Raw genomic sequence first — 24217 nt, 5'->3', positions numbered from 1 at the left:
TTTCACATTCCGTGCATTTTAAATCAGAAAAGTCAACGCCAAAAGCTGAAAATATGGTGCTACAATAATAGCCAACATATAATTGCAGTTGCAATTGTAAATGTAGAATGTGTACATCAGATGTGTATGCAGTGATACAGAAGGCATATGATAAGGTAATATTATATTAAACTTAATCTGAATGTAGCATAATAACTTGAATAATTTGTTATTATTAGTTCTATTGGCACCCAATTCCAAGTACTGTAGGTTCCCAATTAAGATTAGTCTAAAACTTGAGCAGTGTGTGTGTGTGTGTGTGTGTGTGTGTGTGTGTTGGGGGAGGCCTGGGGATGGACATGTGCTGCTGATGTGGGATTCCACATCAATCCCTATCCTAGCCCCTGCCCTCTGATAAACCAAGTGGAATTGTTTCCATATTTTGGACACCTATCCAATCCTTTCAGATATGTATGTTTTCTACATGAGACTATCCACACGGGCTCATGTCCACGAACGCTTTGACGCAACCCAGAAGTGTTTTCGCTGTTCACAAGCAAGCGACATGTACAGTGGGGGCAGGGTTGGAGCAAGTCTACGCCTATAGGCTACATTGTATGTCTGTTTGAAGCAGAAACGGGATAACAATATCCTGGTCCAGCTAGGCATCATGTTGATATCMTGTCATGATAAATACATTATAACTAATCGTAATATACAAACCAGAACATATAATAATCATTATACTAAACTGGGACGTTTAGTGTGAATTTTTGTACTGTGGCTTTAAGAATTTATCCTCCCCTCCTTCCTAGTCCGTCATAATTTCTCTGTCCTAGGTGCTAAACTGAAGCGACGCTCATCCCGTTGCAGTATCAGCAGCCATGGCCGAAATAAAGACGGGGATTTTCGCCAAAAACGTCCAGAAACGGCTAAGTAGGGCGCAGGAAAAGGTAAAGCGTTTAACACATTTCAAATCGACATCCTGTGTATCAAGTTGTTTTTGCTTTGTGCTAAACCGCTTTTGTGCCCAGAGGAGCTATCCAAGGATTGTTCTAGGGTAGCTGGGAGGAGCAGGTGTATGGATGTGTGTAGACATTGCAGTCGGTGTAGGCTATTCGTGCACGGATAAGTGAATATGTATCATGATTAAATACKTTCCATGATATATTTTGCTTGACTATAACAGCATTTATGTTCTAGCCTCTGCATTTAGCCTAGATGCATGGCGACAATTGTAATGTCACGAATGCAATATTATCCCCTACTGCCATTTCACAGCGAGGCTTGGAAGGCTCCATTACAGTATCCACTTTAATATACGAACTAAATGAACGGAAGGCCCTTAGAACGGAGGTTGGGCCTTTTTTTGAAGATAGAGGCCAACGGACTGCTTTTATGAAGCCTGTCAAATGAGAATGAGCCCACATCAATCTTATAACGAATATCACGTCAACCAAATGTCATAGCGACGTGCGAAACATTTCAGTCGATGTTAAAGATCAGCCTACTCCATTTCGAGGCATGACTGTGTTGTTTCATTTACATTTCGCTCATAGCCCAATTAAATGCATAACCTTAATTCAAGTTTTGTGTCAAACCCGTGTTTTTCTGCAAGGTCAGGGGAAGGGGAGATGGTGAGATGGGGAATGCCCTGCTCACTGCAGCACTAACGATATAGCGGTGGTTCTCTTCCCTACTCGTGCTCAACGATGCGTTTTTAGGCTGTGGCGTAGCCTATATGCCTGCGTTTACAGTAGTAGAGATAATACTCAGCCAATCCTTTCTATTTAAGAACGGGTATTTTTAGGGCCTTGCTTGTATTTACAGACTCCAGGCAGACAAATAATGGAATTTTGGCCGAAAGCTTGAAAAAGGGAAACTGCCTAGGTTAGGGGGCGGCCTAGCAGTTAGAGAGGCGAGCTAACAACTGGGTTGCCAGTCTGAATCCCGGGTCCGATGCGAAAAATCTATCGGAAAGTGAGGCAGCCGGGGGGGGGGTTGCTGTTATCAAATCCTAGATGCCATTGCCTGCCGTTGTGCCCTTGAGCAATGCACTTACCAAAACAACAGTTCCCTGGGGGCACACTGTGAGTACTGCTCCAAAAACACGTCTATATGTGTCTTTCAGAGGGATTGGGTTAAAAGCGGAAGTCAGATTTTGGTTGGACCTTGTGTGCAATTGACCAATAAAGTCATCTTAATCTATTGTTTTACAGGCTATGTCTTACCGAAAATGGGATCTATGTTTATTATGGCTTGTATCTTTAGGCGAGCTAGTCATTTTTACAGGACAATATTGAATGGTTTTAGCCAGTTGTTTTTACAACCTGTTTTGGCCTGCCTCGTTTAAATTACACATGCAGAGCGAAAATTGGTTTGATATGAAATGGGACGTTGACATGAAKGCAGATGCAATTACAGACAGTCTATTAGACATAATACAATTYTATCTACAACCATGATAAAAGACTGCACACCGATCACCCATTACCCTTCTTTCATCTAGCTGATGGTCAGGTCGAAATAAAAATCACCGGCCTGTGAAGCTGGTAAAGAGAGTATTCCCTGGTTCTAGCTCAGACACACGCACACACTGACACAAACCGCAGTAAGAGGATTGTCATTCTTTTAATATCCCCTCGTGCTACTGTTCTCCTAATGGCAGACTCGAGGTGAAGAACGTGCGGAACGGTCTTAGTTAATATATACATGACAGCCAAAATGGCTTTTTAATTACACCTATTGCTTGGCCCAAGTGTATGCGGTAGCCTAGTTATTAAACCCACGGTATTCCCAAACAAATGTTCTCTGAACTCGAGCACAGGTGGAAACATTAGTTTAATACCTCTCCTCTAAATTCAATAGCGTTGACAGACGCACAATGGGACTTTCACGATGACACGCGGTCAACATTTTTATTGAACATACATTTGTTTCCTGGAGGCGCGTCAGCCTTATGACAAAGCTGCATCAACATGTCTAAAATATGTGGGGTGGCAGGCAAGATGTGTAGACCGTCTACCTCTGAGTGTGCTGTCCATGGTGCTGAAACCACCACTGTTCTGGTGTTACATTTTTGTCTAAGTGAGGGACGTGTACATTTATGAAAGGTTTTGGCTTGCAGTATACTACACTTACACTGAGTGCTTTTTCATTTGGTATTCAACATGCTATTCTTATTCTATTCTAAGACAAACCTTCAATTTGAAGGCATATTGAAGTTCATCATAAGTGTTCAATAAAACTTTATTGAATGAATGCACCTTTTTGTCAACATCAGGTCTGCTCATATTCTATAATCAGCTTTACCCTAGATGTTACCACCACAATCCAATATTACTTTATAATGGATTATACCAGCACATGTTTTACACCCACTTTTTGCCATATCTTCAATCTAAGTGTAACGGTTGTTGGAAGGAGAGGACCAAGGTGCAGCGTGGTACGTGGTCCATATTTATTAAATGAACACTGAAATAACAAAAATAACAAAGATAACGACCGAAACAGTTCTGGCTGGTGCAGACACACAACAGAAAACAACTACCCACAAACACAGGTGGGAAAAGGCTACCTAAGTATGGTTCTCAATCAGAGACAACGATAGACAGCTGCCTCTGATTGAGAACCACACCCGGCACAACACATAGAACTAGACAACATAGAACACAACATAGAATGCCCACCCCAACTCACGCCCTGACCAACCAAAATAGAGACATAAAAAGGATCTCTAAGGTCAGGGCGTGACACTAAGCCTACTAGAAAGTGGGTGCCATCAGACCTAGAGGGAAGCAAAAGTAATTCCGTTACCCAAGAATGGTAAAGCCCCCTTTACTGGCTCTCCACGCGGAACGAGGAAGAGCTCGGTTTTGTTTSTTTGGAAAGTTTGTTGTTTAAAATATATTGTAAAGTTCTTGGTAGCTACCTAGCTTCTTATGTTGGATCCCGCGATGCAGTTAGCATCAGTTGCTGGGACTGCTTGTATCTTTCCAGTGATCCTGCTGACCAAGGACGGGTCTGAGAAGCTATTTGGCATCGCAGCTAGCCTAGCTGCTAATTTAATGCATATCCTAGCTTCTGGGCCTGAGTAACAGGCAGTTTACTTTGGGCACGCTTTTCCTCCGGATGTCAAAATACTGCCCCCTAGTCCAAAGAGGTGATTAATGAGGAGTATCCAGACGCTGCACTTGATYCATTTATGAAATTGCTTCTTCCAATTATTGATAAACATGCACCTGAGAAGAAACTGACTGTTAGAACTGTTCAGGCTCCATGGATTGATGAGGAATTGAAAAACMGTATGATTGAAAGAGATGGGGCAAAAGGAGTGGCTAATAAGTCTGGCTGTACATCTGACTGGCTMACTTACTGCAAGTTGAGAAATTATGTGACTAAACTCAACAAAAAGAAGAAGAAACTTTAATATGAAGCAAAGATCAATGATATAAAGAATGATGGAAAAAATACTTTGGAGTACTTTAAATGAAATTATGGGCAGAAAGAGAAATTCAACTCCATCTTTCATCGAATCTGATGGCTTATTCATCACAAAACKATTTGATGTTGCCAATTATTTTTAGGATTATTTCATTGGCGAAGTGGGAAAATTTAGGCAGGGAATGCCCACGACAAACTATGAGCAATTATATTCATGCATAAAAAAAAACGAATAATGAAAGAAAAGCAGTGCAAGTTAGAATTTTGTAAAGTTAGTGTGGGAGAGGTGGYAAATGATTGTAAACGATCAATAATGACAAAACTCCTGACATTGACAACTTAGATGGAACCCCAGTGAGAATGGTGGCTGACGTTATAGCCACTCCTATCTGGCATATTTTTAATCTGAGCCTAGAGGAAAGTCTTTGTCCACCGGCCTGGAGGGAAGCTGAAGTAATTCCACTACCCAAGAGTGGTAAAGKGGCCTTTACTGGTTCTAACAGAAGACCTATAAGCTTGCCAGCTCTTAGCTTACTGTTGGAAAATATGGTGTTTGACCAAATACAATGCTATTTCTCTGTAAACAAATTAACAACAGACTTTCAGCATGGTTATAGAGAAGGGCACTCAACATGTACTGCACTGACACAAATGACTGATGAGTGGCTGAAAGAAATTGARAATAAGAAGATWGTGGGAGCTGTACTGTTAGATTTCAGTGCAGCCTTTGAMKTTATTGACCATAACCTGTTGTTGAAAAAACTTAAGTGCTATGGCTTTTCAACCTCTGCCATATCGTGSATTCAGATCTATCTATCTAATAGAACTCAGGGTTTTCTTTAATGGAAGCGTCTCTAATGTCAAACATGTAAAGTGTGGTGTACCGCAGGGCAGCTCTCTAGGCCCTCTACTCTTTTTTTATTTTTACCAATGYCCTGCCACTGGCATTAAACAAAGCATGTGTGTCCATGTATGCTGATGATTCAACCATATACGCATCAGCAACCACAGCTGATGAAGTCAGTGAAACCCTTAACAAAGAGTTGCAGCCTGTTTTGGAATGGGTAGACAGTAATAAACTGGTCCTGAACATCTCTAAAACTAAGAGCATTGTATTTGGTACAAATCATTACTTAAGTGCTAGACCTCAGCTGATTCTGGAAATGAATGGTGTGGCGGTTGAACAAGTGTAGGAGACTATATTACTTGGCGTTACCTTAGATTGTAAACGGTCATGGTGAAAACATATATATTCAATGGTTGCAAAGATGGGGAGAAGTCTAGCTGTAATAGATGCTCTGCCTTTTTGACACCCTACTCCAAAAAGCAAGTTCTGCAGGCTCTAGTTTTGTCTAATCTTGATTATTGTTCAGTCATGTGGTCCAGTGCTACAAGAAAATACCTAGTTAAGCTGCAGCTGGCCCAGAACAGAGCGGCACATTTTGCTCTTAATTGTAATCAGAGGGCTAATATTAATACTGTGCATGCCAGTCTCTCTTGGCTAAGAGTTGAGAGACTGATTGCATCACTTCTTCTTTTTATAAGAAACATTAATGTGTTAAAAATCCCAAATTGTTTGCATAGTCAATTTACACACAGCTCTGACACACACACTTATCCCACCAGACATGCCACCAGGGGTCTTTTCATAGTACCCAAATCCAGAACAAATTCAAGAAAACGTACAGTATTATATAGAGCCCTTATTGCATGGAACTTCCTTCCATCTCATATTGCTCAAATTAACAGCAACCCTGGTTTCAAAAAATAGATATAGCAACACCTCGTGGCACAACGCCTCTCCCCTATTTGACCTAGATAGTTTGTGTGTATGCATTGATATGTATGTAGTTCTGTCCTTGAGCTGTTCTTGTCTAATGATGTTCTGTATTATGTAATTCTGTAATATGGTTCATGTTTTGTGTGGACCCCAGGAWYAGTAGCTGCTGCTTTTGCAACAGCTGATGGGGATCCTAATAAAATACCAKATTTGATCTGTTATTTACAACAGTGTTTGCCCTTAAAAGTGAATGCACTGGTTATTTTTTGTGTGCAATTTTGGCATAGTCATGAAACCATAAACTCTAACTGTGCCTTAGCTGCAATGGTCAGGCGAAGACAGAGGGGTTTGAAGAACACACACACACACACACACAGACACGTATCAATGGAACCATGAATCAGAGCTCAATTTACTCTGAAATGGACCAATTATAGTGCTAATTTTAGCCGCCATCCAAATGGAGTATACTCAGGTCTTGTTTATACTGACATCCTAGGCTTMGTCCCAAATGGCACCCTATTCCCTATAGAGTGCACTACCTTTGTAGTGCAGGGCCCAAAGTGCACTATTTTTTATAAGAGCCCTATGTAGGAAATAGGGTGCAATTTGAGACACAGCCCTAGACTTTCAACACATTTCCAATACACTGCCTTCCTTACTGGAAAGGCTTCTGTGGATGACAGCGATTTATTTTAATCCTGAAGGATGATGGCTATGTTTTCTCTTTGGGTAAATGTTCCCCATTTTCATTTATACTTTTAATCTTCTGTATATTCAACCCTTAAGTTGGACAAAATACATTTTAGTGGATTTTCAATTAATAAGTATGAGTACATGTACACGATCCAGGGTATTCATCGTCCCTCAGCCATTTTGATTTTAACACTCAATTTAATAAGATGGCGGTATGTCAATAGGTGTTGGCCCACTTAGATGAGCGTATTTATTTATTTCTTTACCGCCATTTCGAATTAGTGGGTGGAGCGTTAGTTAAACACAACAGTGTGCCTCAGTGATCAGTAGGTCTGGCTACCTTCAAGATGGATATTAGAAATTGGTTTAAAAATAATGCATKATCTGCTGCAACAAGTGGCGCTGAAACTCCACTCGTTGAAATCACTGCTACACTTGATGGCAATCATGGTAATGTGGCCAGCCCACAGAGTTCGGCTAGCCTAGTCTCTGTCAATGGTGAAGCTAGCGGAGCCCACCTCCCAGTCCTGCCACCTGCCTCCTTGCCACCACCCAGCTCAGCAGCAGCTGCTAGCCATGCTAAATCACACAGGCCAGAGCCACCKAACATCCAGAGAAGCAGCCCCTAATGACCTTGGGGTTGAGAAGCCCAATCAGGTGATATTAGATGTGTTTCCAGTAAGTTGTATTCAGGGAAGAAGCAGTCTTTTGCTAATACGTGGTACCGTAATCGAGATTGGCTAGAGTATTCAGTACAAGCTGACCTAGTCTTTTGTTTCCACTGCCGCAAAGGTTGTGTCATCAGACTCAACCTTTACCATTAAAGGGTTCTGTGGTTGGAAGCATGCATTAGAGACAGAAAAACAAACCTGCCAACTCGAAGGAACACTTAACATGTAAGGGCTATATAGAGGGAGAGAGAAATGCACCAAGAGACAACCAGTGTGGATATTTCCTGCGCTAYCATGGATCAGCTTGCTCTTCATAGATATTACCTAGGCTCTATTGTTGACATTATTGCATTTTTAGCCGTTAATAAACTCCCTCTAAGAAGAGATCATGACGCATGACAGAGGAAGGCAGTGGGGTGTTGTCATTGTTTGAGTATACCCTCCAAAATGACCCAGAATTGGCCAAGATAGCACCAATGTCACGACTTCCACCGAAGGTGGCTCCTCTCCCTGTTCGGGCGGTGCTCGGTGGTCGTCGTCGCCGGCCTACTAGCTGCCACCGATCCATTTTTCGTTTGTGTCTGTCTGTTTTGTTTACACCTGTGTCCTATTAGTTAATTTCGGTGGGTTTATTAACCTCCCGCTGCCTGCTAGTCTTTGTGCGGGATTATTGGCTYTTGTTACTTTGTRAGGGGTGCGTGTTTGCACCACAGGGTTTTCTTTCTCACGGTAGCTGTACCGTTTTGGAATGTGTTTAGGAMCAGAGGTTTCTCCCCRGTGTGTTGCGTTTATTTCCCTGTGTGTGGCGACTTCGTTTGAGCGTGTTCCCCTGTTGTTGTTGAGTTGGGACTTCTAATTAYACGATTGTGCCACTGGGACTTCCTTGCTCTCCTGCTCCTGATTCCTGCACCTCCCTCCTCTWAGGAGGCACGTAACAACCAACCATTCGCCACAACGCAACCTACACGAGCCACGACGTCCAGAACGACTTAATAAAACKAATGAGCAACTTAGTGACAGAGCATATTGTCGGGGAAGGAATAGGGGACTCGTTTTCTTCTATTAAAGTGGACAGAACAAGAGACTCCACGGCTGCGYAAACATTTCAATCGTACTTCGGTTTGTTGATGGAAACTATGAAATTAAAGAGCGCATTCTGACCATAGCCACTGCAGATGCAGGTGATGCCAACACTCTCACAGAAACTGTTATCACAGAACAGACCAAGGCTGGACTGAGAACTGACAAAATCCTGAGTAAAGTCTACGACMGAGCCTCTGTGATGTCGGGGAAGCATGGGTGAGTGCAGAAACTTCTACCACCAGCTTCATCTGGTGGTGGTCCATGCCATTTCCTCTGAGGATGCCATCTGATTTTCTTTTTCAACATTTGTAATCTTCTTTACAAATCCGTAAGAAAGCCCACCGTTACAGTTCATTACAAGGGGGAGACACTGAAACGCCTACTGGACCGGTCACCTGGCCGCTGTACAAGTCATCCTCAAGWCCTCCAAGGATATATTCCAGTTGCTGGCACAAATTGAAAACACACAAGCTTTTCCCGCAGATGTGAAAGTCGAGGCAGTGGGGTTGCTGCGCTCCATATCAAAGCCCAGCTTCAGGTTGATCGCCCTCATGGTAAACAAGATCCTGTTACTTTTTGACCCACCAAACAATGTGCTCCAGTCACTGGTGAACAGTGCATCCGTGTGTTGATGGTCTCCAAGTTTTTGGAGCTATGGAATCAGTGCGTTGATGCAACAGGCCAAGGGCCAAACAAGAGGAGACACACAACCAACAAATGTGGTCGAAGAACCAACGGGAGCGGGACACAAGCATGATGAAGAGTAGACGAGCAACGGAGTGCCGGAGATGCACTACGTGGAGAGATGAACGGGCGCTTTGGGGAGGTGCAACAGCATACTCATGGAATTGCTGTCTTCACTGGATCCAGCAGGGCACATGTTTCTGGATACAGCCAATAGATGCCGAGTATGCTGTGGCCCAACAGTTCCTCCACACACAAGTGAATGGGTCCACGCCTGCAGAGGATTGGAAATGGACACAAAACTCTTCTGACCACCTTCCACAAGACCATGGAGTCATTTCTAAGTGTCATGGTAGCGATGAAGTCTGCTTTAACGTTTGGAACCTCCACTGCCAGGTGTGAGAACTCTTTTTCTACATTGAAAAATGTTTTCGGTGATCCCCGAAGGAGCATGCTTCACCCTCGCAAAGCCCACCGTATACAACTTTCCTTCGAGAATGACCTCACAAGGAAATGCAGGAATGAGTGGAAGGAATATGTGCTGAGGAGATTCCATTCCGCAGAGAAATGCCATCTCCAGCTTTACTAGACCCAACAAGGAGAGGCAGAGAGAGTGAGTAGATTGTTTTGATGTCTTTCTTGTCTGCAATGTGCAGAGTGGTGCTGTCCATGGTGCTGTTTAAGGTTAGCTTGTTATTTGCACTGAGTGGTGCTCGTCCATCGGTGCTGTTTAAGGTTAGCTTTGTTATTGCACTGGAGTGGTGCTGTCCATGGTGCTGTTTAAGGTTAGCTTGTTATTTGCACTGAGTGGTGCTATGCTGTTTAAGGTTAGCTTGTTATTTGCACGCTGTGGTGCTTTTGTGACTCTGTTTTGGCTATAGGCATAGGTAGGCCTAAAATAATACTTTATATTACTAATTACTTTATTGTATAAGATTTGATTCAATGTTATGGCAAATTCTTTGTCCTCATTCAAGAGCTGTCGACTCCATCAATAGTGCTGAGTCTCATTATTGGCTGTTGAGCGATCATGTTTATTATCATGGCAAAGACTACGTTTTTATTTAGTTGTTTCATATTTTTGTAAGGAAGGACAATAAAGAAGAGAGAGGGAGAAAACAAGGGTGCCGAGAGAGAGACTGGCTGCCAGAGAGAGAGACTGACTGCCAGAGAGAGAGACTGACTGACTTCTTCAACCGAACCCATCTCTACTGGTCCAGTCTGTGAGCTAACGCACAGGAGTGGACTGTTGTTTTTCTCCCTATTTATATTCACCGACAAAAGCTATTCATTAATTAGGACGAATTTCAGTTTTGTATTTTTTACGATCAAAATGAAGAAACGTGGAATAAAGTGCTCGGATACTGACTGCTGACTGATTGGTAGAAGGACTAAAGGTTTGTTTCTCTCCACAACGCATTGTATAAAACCAAGTTGAATTTGCATGGAAGTAAAACTCTAGATTGAAGTGTTTAAATTGTAGTTTGTTTCAATGTTATCATTGTTGATGATGGTGAAAAAATGGAGGACAAGAACGAAAGGAAAACCTGATTCAAATGGGAGATGTTTTGTACCAAGATGTTTTTACCCTATATATCAACTATTTGATTATTGCCTGTACTGTGTTAAACAGTTAGCTGTATTATTGCCTTCATTATAGTGGTAACGCAATAGGCTAGTACACTTTTTTGTTGATTGTGTTGTGGTTTGAGATGGGGTTTCGATACAGGTCAGGAAAAAAACAGTTTTCATTTTTTTCTTATCCAGTTTGTTCCTGTTGGATTCAGTATCAGTTAATTAAATCAGACTTTATTATCTAGGCTTACCATTTAACCCCCTAAGGTCGATGTCTAATGAATTAGCATTAATACAAAAATCCCCTTAAAAATCGGTTAGAGATTTGTGTGTGGTGTGTGTGGTGTGTTCTTCTTCAAACCCCTCTGTCTTCGCCTGACCATTGCAGCTAATGCACAGTTAGAGTTTATGGTTTCATGACTACGCCAAATAGAGATGTGTTCATTGGATGCATCTCAATCCACCGCATCCAACCATGTCGCACATCCACATCTGTGGTGAAAAGATGAACAGAACTGTTTGTCAGACCACGAGACATCAAAAAAATCGGTCTTCTCACAAAATTGTCTGCCGCGTTCAAACGGTTTCATTTGCGTGGCGCAGCCATGTAGCCTTGGCTGCACAGACAAGTAACATAGTTAAACTCAAAATATGCAATTCAATTATTTTGAAAATGCATTTTATTAGTCTTATGTTTTTTAGGACCTGCCTAAACGAATGAATAATGGATTTCTTTGTGATGGTGTATATTCAATTGATTTATTCAAATAGATGCCCCCACCACATCGCACGTTCCACTCCTTGGAATTCTAATTCCAACCCAGCCGTTGTAGAAGTTGTATTTTTACATCTCAATAAAGAAGGCTGTTGGGTCCTCCTGTAAAGAAAAACAAGAACATTGAGACTTGTCCCGAAGCCACTCCTACATTGTCTTGGCTGTGTGCTTAGGGTCTTTGTCCTGTTGGAAAGTGAACCTTCGCCCCAGTCTGAGGTCCTGAGCGCTCTGGAGCAGGTTTTCATCAAGGATCTCTCTGTACTTTGCTTCGTTAATCTTTCCCTCGATCCTGACTAATCTTCCAGTCCCTGCCTCTGAAAAACATCCTCACAGCATGATGCTGCCACCACCATGCTTCACCGTAGAGATTGTGCCAGGTTTTCTCCAGACGTGACACTTGGCATTCAGGCCAAAGATTTCAATCTTGGTTTCATCAGACCAGAGAATCTTGTTTCTCATGATCTGAGTCCTTTAGGTGCCTTTTTGGCAAACTCCAAGCGGGCTGTCATGTGCCTTTTACTGTGCCTTTTACATCCTTCTGGCCACTCTACCATAAAGGCCTGATTAGTGGAGTGCTGCAGAGATGGTTGTCCTCCTGGAAGGTTCTCTTATCTCCACAGAGGAACTCTGGAGCTCATTCAGAGTGACCATCGGGTTCTTGGTCACCTCCCTGACCAAGGCCTCTCCCCCGACTGCTCAGTTTGGCCGGGCAGCCAGCTCTAGGAAGAGACTTGGTGGTTCCAAACGTCTTCTATTTAAGAAGATGGAGGCCACAGTGTTCTTGTGGACCTTCAATTTTTTGGTACCCTTCCACAGACCTGTGCTTCGATACAATCCTGTCTCGGAACGCTACGGACAATTCCTTCAACCTCATGGCTTTGTTTTTGCTCTGACATGCACTGTCAACTGTGAGACCTTATAAAGACAGATGTGTGCCTTTACAAATCATGTCCAATCAATTGAATTTACCACAGGTGGACTCCAATCCAGGGATGATCAATTGAAACAGGATGCCCCTGAGCTCAATTTTGAGTCTCATAGCAAAGGTTCTGAATAGTTATGTAAAATAAAGTATGTCTGTTTTTGTTATTTTTAATACATTTGCAAGAATTTCTAAAAACCTGTTTTTCTCTTTGTCATTATGGGGTATTGTGTAGATTTGAATCAGGCTGTAACATAACACAATGTGTAAAAAGTCAAGGGTCTGAATACTTTCCGAATGCACTGTACGGGTTGAAAATGGCAGATTTGGACACTGATAAGCGCTTAAATTGGAAACAAGTGGTTTTACAGTAACATGCTGTCAGAGCGAGGGTCTCTGCCAAACATCTGTGTGGGTTTTGACTGACAGCCGCTCTGAATTTCAGCACCACGCAGCAAGATGTTACCCCCCATCACTCCGCTAATTGGGCAACTTTTGCGAATGTTTTGTTGTTTGAGTAAGGAAAACGCTTTCAATGACGCACGCAATGATTGCGTGAATCACAACAGTAATTGTGTGAGGGCTTGGATGCAGGTCTTGTGTTCCAAACAAAACAACTACAAGTGTGCTTTTCTAGTTCCGCAACGGCCCAGCTAGGACAGCTCAAAAAAGCACCTTAAAGTTCAAGACTCTTCTTTGAGTCATGAAAGTGAATTTAAATTATTTGTGGAACTGCACACTTTGGAGAGGTGTATGGCCACTTGGAAAACACCAGTTAGACCTCTCACTCAAACCCTTGTCAATTTTTGGTCTCATGCTGCACCTACCCCCAATTTTCCAAGAATAATCTATCATGTTACTGAATGTATCCAGAGTATCTCCGATTTATTATCAACAAATGCAGAGAAAAGTACAGTAAATGTAAAATGAACATAAAATCAACAGTGTTCATGTTTGGATTCAGTCTTGTGTCGGGTGTTGTGTCCTCACCTTTTAGTGTAATCATTTCCCCATAACTTCAAACTGTTTCCTTTTAAATGCTACCTTGTTATGCATTCCATTTTTTTCTGTAAGAAACATTTCAATTTTGCCCTAATAGGTTAATTCCCACGAGTGTAAGGGGTTAATGTTAAGGTTAGGATTGGGTAGGAGAAGCTGATCCTAGATCTTCATCTAGGGGAAACTTCAACCTGGAGAAGGCCTGCAGGAATACGAGAGAGGACAATGAGTCATTTTGTTATCAGGGGGAAGGTATTGATGTAGCCTGGCCCTGATATGAGATCCTAGGGCAGGATGGATCACATGATGAAGAGGTAGGGTAAAAGAAACAACCAATACCGATCCCAAGTGACAAGACACAATCATGTCCCAATTATATACACCTATAATGGATTTTCAACTGCTACAAGGGTTGTGAGACATTAAAACCTTTGTCAAAAGCATGAATCTAAGTTTACAATATTAAAGTCTCTGCTTGGTTTCCAAACCGGGCAATTTTTATATATTTTTTGGGGGACAGTGTATTCACTGTTCCTCTTGTTGACACAATCAATGTTGTTAGTGTTGTGCTGGTCCTGTATTCAGTGTTTTTTCTTTATTATCTCATCTTTATTGTGGAACAGTTGGTTTGGTCTGGTTTGATTGTGATTCATGTGTGAGTGGTAACAATATAACCTTGCAGGTAAAAATACACAACAGTAAGCATATATTGCCCCCTCATCTCCACCCACTTCGACAGTGATTTGCCGTGAAGACACAGAACCATTTTGGCAGTGGCTGACCTGTTAAGACTACTATGCTGATGAGGTGTACTTGTCGGAGTGTTGAAATCCTGCACTAGCGCTCCATCCATAATGTTTTAGCAAGGGATATGCTCAGGTATCTTGGCTTAGAAACATACTCCACTTTTTGTCTCTTTAACAGTAATGTGGTATCCATTGTCAAAACTATTAGCTCAAGGGGGTGTCTCACAGTACGGACATTGCAAATTTTTTGCCCTGGCCACATCTGCAGTCCTCATGCCTCCTTGCAGCATGCCTAAGGCACGTTCACGCAGATGAGCAGGGACCCTAGGCATCTTTTCTTTTGGTTTTTCAGAGTCAGTAGAAAGGCCTCTTTAGTGTCCTAAGTTTTCATAAACTGTGACCTTAATTGCCTACCGTCTGTAAAGCTGTTAGTGTCTTAACGACCGTTCCACATGTTCATTAGTTTTTTATGGTTTATTGAACAAGCATGGGAAACAGAGTTTAAACTCTTTACAATGAAGATCTGTGAAGTTATTTGGATTTTTACGAATTATCTTTGAAAGACAGGGTCCTGAAAAAGGGACGTTTCTTTTTTGTTTTGCTGAGTTTATGATATTATAGCTAGCAGAGCAGGTCGCTAATGGCTAGTGTGTGTTGAGGATAGCATTCCATTTAGCTAGCATTGCTGCGAATAMCATTCTTGTAATGTCTGGCTTTTGGTGACTTTGCTGTGCTGTGAGACTGAAGTAGAGGCTTAGCCAAGAGGTTAATATTTGATAGGCTAGCTGTCTCTGCTGGATTGTGTTTCCCCTCTAGGTTTTGTGCCCAGGGTGTAAACAGAGCTCAGGGACTAATAAAGGTAGACCACATAGTAATGGGGTTTGAGTGCTTGGGTTGCCGACTGACACCTTAGCTGGATGAAATAGCCTGGGGTGTTAAAATAATCACCAGCCTCCGTTGGTCAATTGAAATGAGCATTGTCAAGGCTTGCTTGAAATAATCACCTGTACATTTCTCACTCACATCTATTGCTAGTTAATCTGCAATGTAAGCCTGTTGGAATAATTCACTATTTAATGAATGCAACTACCGATCCTGACATATAGTGGTGGRATATTCAATGATTATAACCTTTAAGAGAATGCTCATCAGCTMTTATGTTTGATTCTCTCCTGATGATGTTCGTTGGAATTGACCCTTACTTTGTTGTTGTTATTTTATTGAACAAGGACAGCAGTGGTGGGACCAAGTCACAAGCAAGTCACAAGTTGAACGGGTCAAGTCCAAGTCAAGTCCAAGTCCTGAATTCTAAAAGAAAGTCAAGTTTGTTTTTTTTCAAGTCAAAAAATAAATAAATCACATTTATTTAAAAACACATTTTGATTAGCCTATGTAGACTAATTGTAAAATATGGACCTTGTAGAAGTCGTAAGGGCAGGAAATCAGCAGAAGGCAAGGCAGGTTGACATGCTCAGWYTGTAGATATATTTACAGATCTTGGTGATCCAATGGTGAAAGCACCAAATCATACAAAATATACAAGTAGATTTACCAAATATACARAGGCAATAGCCCACTGGAAATAGCCTCTGCATCAGCCTTTAACTTGTCCTATTTGAACGGACACAGGTAGAGGGCAAGACTGCACAACCTCCCCTTGAGAAACCAAATCTAATCTGTCTAACAGGAGCTCCAAGAGGTACATAAGGACCATACAATTACCCAATTTGGCAATTACAACCAATAAACTGGTTCTACAATGTTAATGGCAATTTCCACATCCATTGTTACATCGGTACATTTGTAAGTTTGATTAATAATGATATTTCAACACCATGCTTACATGGAACAATCATTTTCTCTTATTCAATCTTCTGACTCCAAAGCGTGGAGKGCAGGAGGCCACGTAGCCTATTTCTAAGCACACTGAGGTGCCCATGCTCCTACTACACACAACAAAAACGAGACGCAGGACACAGACATTGGGAACATACATGGAATAAACAGAACTTCTACCTCATGAGTCTTGCGAARGTTCATGTGCACAATAAACATTGCACCCACTCYGYGCAGGGTAACAAATGGTTGGCTAKATGAAAAGGTATCGTAGGCCTYCTACACAGAAAACAGAAATGTCTAKGTGTTGCAATAKATGGTACGGGATGGAATGATGAAACACTAGCAATCATTGTAGTATTACATGGAATATAGATTTACCACATATACATTTAAACGTGTGAAAGCAACGGCAAACATTTCAACAAGAGGAAAAAGCACTCTCSGCTGGTTGGAGTTTGGAGAGCGCAAAGTGGAAAGCCGCGCCRATGGTGAGTCTTAGCCACAGTAATAATTCATTTTAACAACAAATTTCAAATGCAAGCTTCATAAGTAAATTATCAATTTCAAGCTATTTTTAAATACCGAAAGACCAGTAGGCCTATGCTAGTAATTGTTGCCCCATTGCTGGTGGGCTTGCAAAGTAAACAGTTAATATTCTTGATCACTAAACTATTTTTGGAGTTGCATATTTATTTATTATGGCAATCCTCTCTCCCTAAAATTGTACATTTGTCGTACACAGCAAATCAGCAATCTGTTTGCTAGCTCACCCGCCCTGTGTTGATTGATAGTTTGCTGGTCCAATCAGAGGGCTGAGTGTGAGTTTCACTAGCCAATCTGTTGCAGTTTTTTTGTTGTTGCAAGGGCTATGCTGCAGCTACTGTCTTGCTGCATGAAAAGTAATCCATGTAGACTCTGCCACCAAATGAGTGACAAAACATTACAAAATCTAGCCATATAATTTCGACATTCTAAAACCTGTCAAGTCAAAGTTGAGTCCAGAGTCTTGAGGCTCCAAGTCAAATCTCAAGTTATTTATTTTCTAAGTCGAGTCTCTTGTAGCTCGAGTCCAAGTCATGTGACTCGAGCGAACAACTCTGAAGGATAGTGTATATATTTCTGATTTTACAGAGAAGGGAGAAAGCAAAGGCAGTGACTCAGAGCATTAGCCTAAACCGGGGACTGGAGGTTGTGATGTTTTGTCACATTCGGAAGCATCAGAGGACAACATTACAGAAGAAGTAAACTACCCAAWTCTGGCAACCCTCTGTTAATACATTCCCCACCCAAATTCAATATACATCTGTATGCGAGGGTAATTCAACTATTCGAGGGCTGGGGTACTGCTGGTTTTCTTTCCTGCCTAGTTAATTGATCAATTGTCATTGGCCAATCAATCCTTCACCTGGGTCATGTTCAGTAGGCAGAAAGCTTTTTGAGGTGACGTGAAAAGAGGAGGTACTGTTGCGAAACATTGATCTACTACGCTATATCTTAATTAACACAGCCCAAGTGTCCATGTTTCGAAGCAAAGAATGAAACCAGATGGTGTTTCCGCACTCCAGGACCGTAGTCGAACATGTCCACAGTATGTTTTACTTGGTTGTTTTTTCCATTTATTTGCATGTTCTACTGTTGAGAATGTGATTCTATTGGTGCAGTGGAGTATTTCAGTGGAGTGACTGACCCTTGAAACAGCTGACGAGCCGTTCCAAAGAGGGTACCTAAGGGATGTCTGTCTGACGCATCATTCATATTAYCATTTGCTTAATGAACCAACAAAGAACCCTGGCAGTTGCCCTATATTTACAGTCTCCTTAGACTGTATACCATTGGCACGCAAGTGAGAAAATGCAAGTGTATTTTCCACACTATCCGTGCAATGTTTTCAATATTTTTTTTCGTCCTCTCATGTTGTCTTTTTTCAGCCTTGGGGATGGTTGGTGGGTTGTGGTTTAACTACAGTTGGAGTGAAATGTGAGTTTAAGGTTAGAGGTTGACAAACCAAAAACCCTGCTCAAAACTGTTAATCACACACACCTTGTACGAATGAAAAATAATGACAGATAATGTGACCGTTCTGAAACTAGTAGCCACGCCTGAAAAAAACAAGGATGATTTAACTAGAGTCACATTCTATATTTTTTATCTCAGGCTTGCTATAACCTTCTGAGATGGAGCATCTCGGCTATGTGGTCCTATGTGAGTGCCCTGTATGGAATGTTGCTTATGATTCGATTTGATTATTGTTGGTGGACAGGGTTACAGCCCCAACAATAGACAGACATATGGTATATTACCTGTTTGTCAAGTAAGCAGTACTGACTACTGAGTGCTTTATATACAGTAACAGGGGGAGAAAGGGTACAATATTTTAAAAACCTGGTTAGACGATACCCAATGGTCCATATAATCAATTTCTTACCATCCTAGGTTTGAGCCAATCGGTTGTGTTGTGACAAGGTAGGGGTGGTATACAGAAGATAGCCRTATTTGGTAAAAGACCAATATCACAGGGCCATCCGTTTTGTCACCAAAGCCACATATACTACCCACCACTGCGACCTGTATGCTCTCGTTCGCTGGCCCTCGCTTCATATTCGTCGCCAAACCCACTGGTTCCAAGTCATCTATAAGTCTTTGCTAGGTAAAGCCCCGCCTTATCTCAGCTCACTGGTCACCATAGCAGCACCCACCTGTAGCACGCACTCCAGCAGGTACAGTATATTTCACTAGTCACACCCAAAGCCAATTCCTACTTTGGCGGCCTTTCCTTCCAGTTCTCTGCTGCCAATGACTGGAACGAACTGCAAAAGTCACTGAAGCTGGAGACCCATATCTCCCTCACCGACTTTAAGCATCAGCTGTCAGAGCAGCTTACAGATCATTGCACCTGTACATAGCCCATCTGTAAATAGCCCACRCAACTACCTCATCAGCATATAGCTTTTTTTTCTTCTTATCTGCACCCCAGTATCTCTACTTGCACATTCATCTTCTGCACATCTATCACTCCAGTGTTTAATTGCCCAATTGTTATTATTTCGCCACTATGGCCTATTTATTGCCTTACCTCCCTTATCTTATTTGCACACACTGTATATAGACTTTTCTGATGTATTATTGACTGTACGTTTGTTTATACCATGTGTAACTCTGTGTTGTTGTTTATGTCGCACTGCTTTGCTTTATCTTGGCCAGGTCGCAGTTGTAAATGAGAACTTGTTCTTAATTGGCCTACCTGGTTAAATAAAGGTGAAATAAAATCAATAAAAAACAGAAAAAGGTGCAGTTGCAAAAACCATCAAGCGCTATGATGAAACTGGCTCTRATGAGGACCGCCACAGGAAAGGAAGACCCACCTGCTGCAGAGGATAAGATCATGAGAATTCCCAGCCTCAGAAATTGCAGCCCAAATAAATGCTTCAGAGTTCAAGTAACAGACACAACTCAACATCAACGGTTCAGAGGAGACTGCATGAATCAGGCCTTAGAATTGCTGCAAATAAACCACTACTAAAGGACACCGATAAGAAGAAGAGACTTGCTTGGACCGAGAAACATGAGCAATGGACTTTAGACCGGAGTCCAAATTTGAGATTTTTGGTTCCAACCGCCGTGTCTGTGTGAGACGCAGGGGGAAAAGTGTCAAACAGCAGCAGCCAAGTAGCCTACTATCTAAGGTGGTGAAACGGACAGCACTATCCAAGTAGCCTACTTTCTAAGGTGGTGAAACGGACAGCACTATCCAAGTAGCCTACTATCTAAGGTGGTGAAACGGACAGCACTATCCAAGTAGCCTACTATCTATGGTGGTGAACGGACAGCACTATCCAAGTAGCCTACTATCTATGGTGGTGAAACGGACAGCACTATCCGAGTAGCCTACTATCTATGGTGGTGAAACGGACAGCACTATCCAAGTAGCCTACTATCTATGGTGGTGAAACGGACAGCACTATCCGAGTAGCCTACTATCTATGGTGGTGAAACGGACAGCACTATCCAAGTAGCCTACTATCTATGGTGGTGAAACGGACAGCACTATCCGAGTAGCCTACTATCTATGGTGGTGAAACGGACAGCACTATCCAGATAGCCTACTATCTATGGTGGTGAAACGGACAGCACTATCCGAGTAGCCTACTATCTATGGTGGTGAAACGGACAGCACTATCCAAGTAGCCTACTATCTATGGTGGTGAAACGGACAGCACTATCCAAGTAGCCTACTATCTATGGTGGTGAAACGGACAGCACTATCCAAGTAGCCTACTATCTATGGTGTGTGAAACGGACAGCACTATCCAAGTAGCCTACTATCTATGGTGGTGAAACGGACAGCACTATCCAAGTAGCCACTATCTATGGTGGTGAAACGGACAGCACTATCCAAGTAGCCTACTATCGATGGTGGTGAAACGGACAGCACTATCCAAGTAGCCTACTATCTATGGTGGTGAAACAGACAGCACTATCCAAGTATCCTACTATCTATGGTGGTGAAACAGACAGCACTATCCAAGTAGCCTACTATCTATGGTGGTGAAACGGACAGCCTAATCCAAGTAGCCTACTATCTATGTGGTGAAACGGACCAACTATCCAAGTAGCCTACTATCTATGGTGTGAAACAGACAGCACTATCCAAGTAGCCTACTATCTATGTGGTGTGAAACAGACAGCACTATCCAAGTAGCCTACTATCTATGGTGGGAAACGGACAGCACTATCCAAGTAGCCTACTATCTATGGTGGTGAAACGGACAGCACTATCCAAAAGCCTACTATCTATGGGGTAAACGGACAGCAATCCAAGTAGCCTACTATCTATGGTGGTGAAACAGACAGCACTATCCAAGTAGCCTACTATCTATGGTGGTGAAACGGACAGCACTATCCAAGTAGCCTACTATCTATTGTGGTGAAACGGACCACACTATCCAAGTAGCCTACTATCTATGGTGGTGAAACAGACAGCACTATCCAAGTAGCCTACTATCTATCGGTGGTGAAACAGACAGACTATCAAGTAGCCTACTATCTATGGTGGTGAAACGGACCGCACTATCCAAGTAGCCTACTATTATGGGGTGAACGGACAGCACTATCAAAGTAGCAACTATCTATGGTGGTGAAACAGACAGCACTATCCAAGTAGCCTACTATCTATGTGGTGAAACGGACAGCACTATCCAAATAGCCTACTATCTATTGTGGTGAAACGGACCGCACTATCCAAGTAGCCTACTATCTATTGTGGTGAAACGGACAGCACTATCCAAGTAGCCTACTATCTATGTGGTAAACGGACAGCACTATCCAAGTAGCCTACTATCTATGTGGTGAAACACAGCACTACCAAGTAGCCACTACTATGGTGGTGAAACGGACAGCACTATCCAAGTAGCCTACTATCTATGTGGTGAAACGGACCGCACTATCCAAGTAGCCTACTATCTATGTGGTGAAACGGACCGCACTATCCAAGTAGCCTACTATCTATGGTGGTGAAACGGACAGCACTATCCAAGTAGCCTACTATCTATGGTGGTGAACGCGACAAGCACTATCCAAGTAGTCTACTATCTATGGTGGTGAAACGACAGCACTATCCAAGTAGCCTACTATCTATTGTGTGAAACGGACGCACTATCCAAGTAGCCTACTATCTATGGTGGTGAAACAACAGCACTATCCTGTAGCCTACTATCTATGGTGGTGAAACAGACGCACTATCCAAGTAGCCCACTATCTATGGTGGTGAAACGACAGCACTATCCAAGTAACCTACTATCTAGTAGGGGATGGAACGACAGCACTATCCAAGTAGCCTACTATCTATGGTGGTGAAACGGACAGCACTATCCAAGTAGTCTACTATTATGGTGGTGAAACGGACAGCCACTATCCAAGAGCCTACTATCTATGGTGGTGAAACGGACAGCACTATCCAAGTACTACTATCTATGTGGTGAAACGACAGCACTATCCAAGTAGCCTACTATCTATGGTGGTGAAACGGACCACACTATCCAAGTAGCCTACCATCATGGTGGTGAAACGGACACACTATCCAAGTAGCCTACTATCTATGGTGGTGAAACGGACCGCACTATCCAAGTAGTCTACTATCTATGGTGGTGAAACGGACAGCACTATCCAAGTAGCCTACTATCTATTGTGGTGAAACGGACAGCACTATCCAAGTAGTCTACTATCTATGGTGGTGAAATGGACAGCACTCTCCAAGGTGCTAATTAGTTTAAAGCATTTTAGACGTCACTACAGTATGCCCACATACTTGAGTATAGCTGCAGGCTTACACAAGTCCGAATTTCTTATAGCCTAATTATCTAGATATCAATGTACAGCAACATTTTTWGACGACACTGCAGAACASCTACCATATGCACACATACTCAGCTGTGGGGCTTACAAGACCTGAATTTAATAATTTAAGACATCAATGTAGCAGGTGATCAAATATCGCAKTATCGGAATATAACTTCAAATAAAATAAATCAATGTAGGCCATGTGATAATATGAAGCACATATTCAGATTACAAACGTGTTCTGTGCTGTGAAACCTCCCACAATGACTCTCCCCATGACAAGTCCATTTAACTCCTGAGAGTCAACTTCTTGCTCAAAGCCATGAGCGGGCATGTGGCTGTGATMWTTAAACTCCTAAGGCTGTTCTGAAGACTCTGGCATAGTGTCTATTTATTTTGTTCATTTTGAGTGTTAACCTGGGTGTCCTCTTTAGCCTTGTCTACAAGGCTTGCTGCCACCAAATGCACCTTGGTTCAGGCATGTTCAAAAACCTTTTTTTCTGAGGGCTCTTTGTTGTTGTTTTTTACTTCTGATGCATAGGATGTTAATTTATTGTACGTTCCACCCACTCTTTTACTAGTTTAATCCCTCCAGTTGTTTCTAGACTGAAGCTCCCTACCTTTTGGTATGTTGTACAGCCCAACTTTAAATTCTGCATGTTAAGCCAGGGGTTATACGTTTGCTTGTTCTTGAACTGCAAATTGTACCTCCTCTGAGTACTTAGTCGGTGGATGCACTGCTCCCCGTGAGTCTGACTTGCWAGTAGTCTACTAGCTAGTGGAGGTGCCGGTGGTGATTGCTGGACTGGCAGGATTAGCATCGCCATCAATAACAGTTTACACCTCACTCCTCTCCTCCGGCCCTGACAGCTCGTTCTGTCTTTGATTCACCATCTTTCTCTGGATTTTTGGACTTGAAAAATGTCAAACTCGATTGCCTTCGCTTATACATTTTTTTCGTTTGGCTTTCCCACGATTCAAGTTCAGTAGGGAGACCGATTACGTAGGGACCTCTTCACTAGCTGACCACCACTACCAAGACCTGTGTCAAGATCAGTTAATTACCCCACTGGCCCTCCCCATAACCTCTATGTACAAATAAGAGAGCAGGTCGGGAATCAGTGTGGCAGGATAGGATGACTACATAGAAGGATCACTGAGCTTGTACATGATTGTCTTTCTGGGGGGCGGGATAAATAACGAGGAGGCAACTTGATTTAATGCTGATCGCTTTTATTAGAATGTCTACAGTGCGAACAGTGAAATAATTAATAAATCATGCCACGAGAGGTACCGTATCTGGGCAAATAGGTGGCGGAACAAACAAAGTCAAATCTGAGAGGTCTTGTTCCGGCAGGATCTGGCTAAATTAAGCACTGCTGGCATAGTGGGGATGAGAGAGAGAGAGAAGAACAAAGCTAACTGTATGACTCACACATATACAACAGAGAGGAACTACAGTACCAGTCAAAAGTTTGACAACACCTACTCATTCAAGGGTTTCTCTTTATTTTAACTATTTCCTACATTGTATAATAATAGTGAAGACATCAAAACTATGAAATAACACATATGGAATCATGTAGTAACCAAAAAAGTGTTAAACAAATCAAAATATATTTAATATTTTAGATTCTTCAAAGTAGCCACCCTTTGCCTTTGACAGCTTTGCACACTCTTAGCATTCTC

The 24217-nt window shown here is 42.3% G+C and overlaps 1 protein-coding gene across 5 annotated transcripts in view; it reads left to right on the top strand.

Moving 5' to 3' along the window:
- The first annotated feature begins 810 nt into the window (after positions 1-810).
- Positions 811-24217, top strand: part of amph (amphiphysin) — a 151153-nt gene continuing 127746 nt past the window's right edge. For all 5 annotated transcript variants that reach the window (XM_023977635.1, XM_023977634.1, XM_023977636.1 and 2 more), the window contains exon 1: positions 811-932. In XM_023977635.1, coding sequence (XP_023833403.1) covers positions 864-932 — 69 coding nt within the window. In that variant the 5' untranslated portion in view covers positions 811-863. The remainder of the gene's footprint in view (positions 933-24217) is intronic.

The sequence above is a fragment of the Salvelinus sp. IW2-2015 genome, linkage group LG32, assembly GCF_002910315.2.
Source record: "Salvelinus sp. IW2-2015 linkage group LG32, ASM291031v2, whole genome shotgun sequence".
Classification (NCBI taxonomy): Eukaryota; Metazoa; Chordata; class Actinopteri; order Salmoniformes; family Salmonidae; genus Salvelinus; species Salvelinus sp. IW2-2015.
This window is presented reverse-complemented; position numbering and strand designations above follow the sequence as displayed.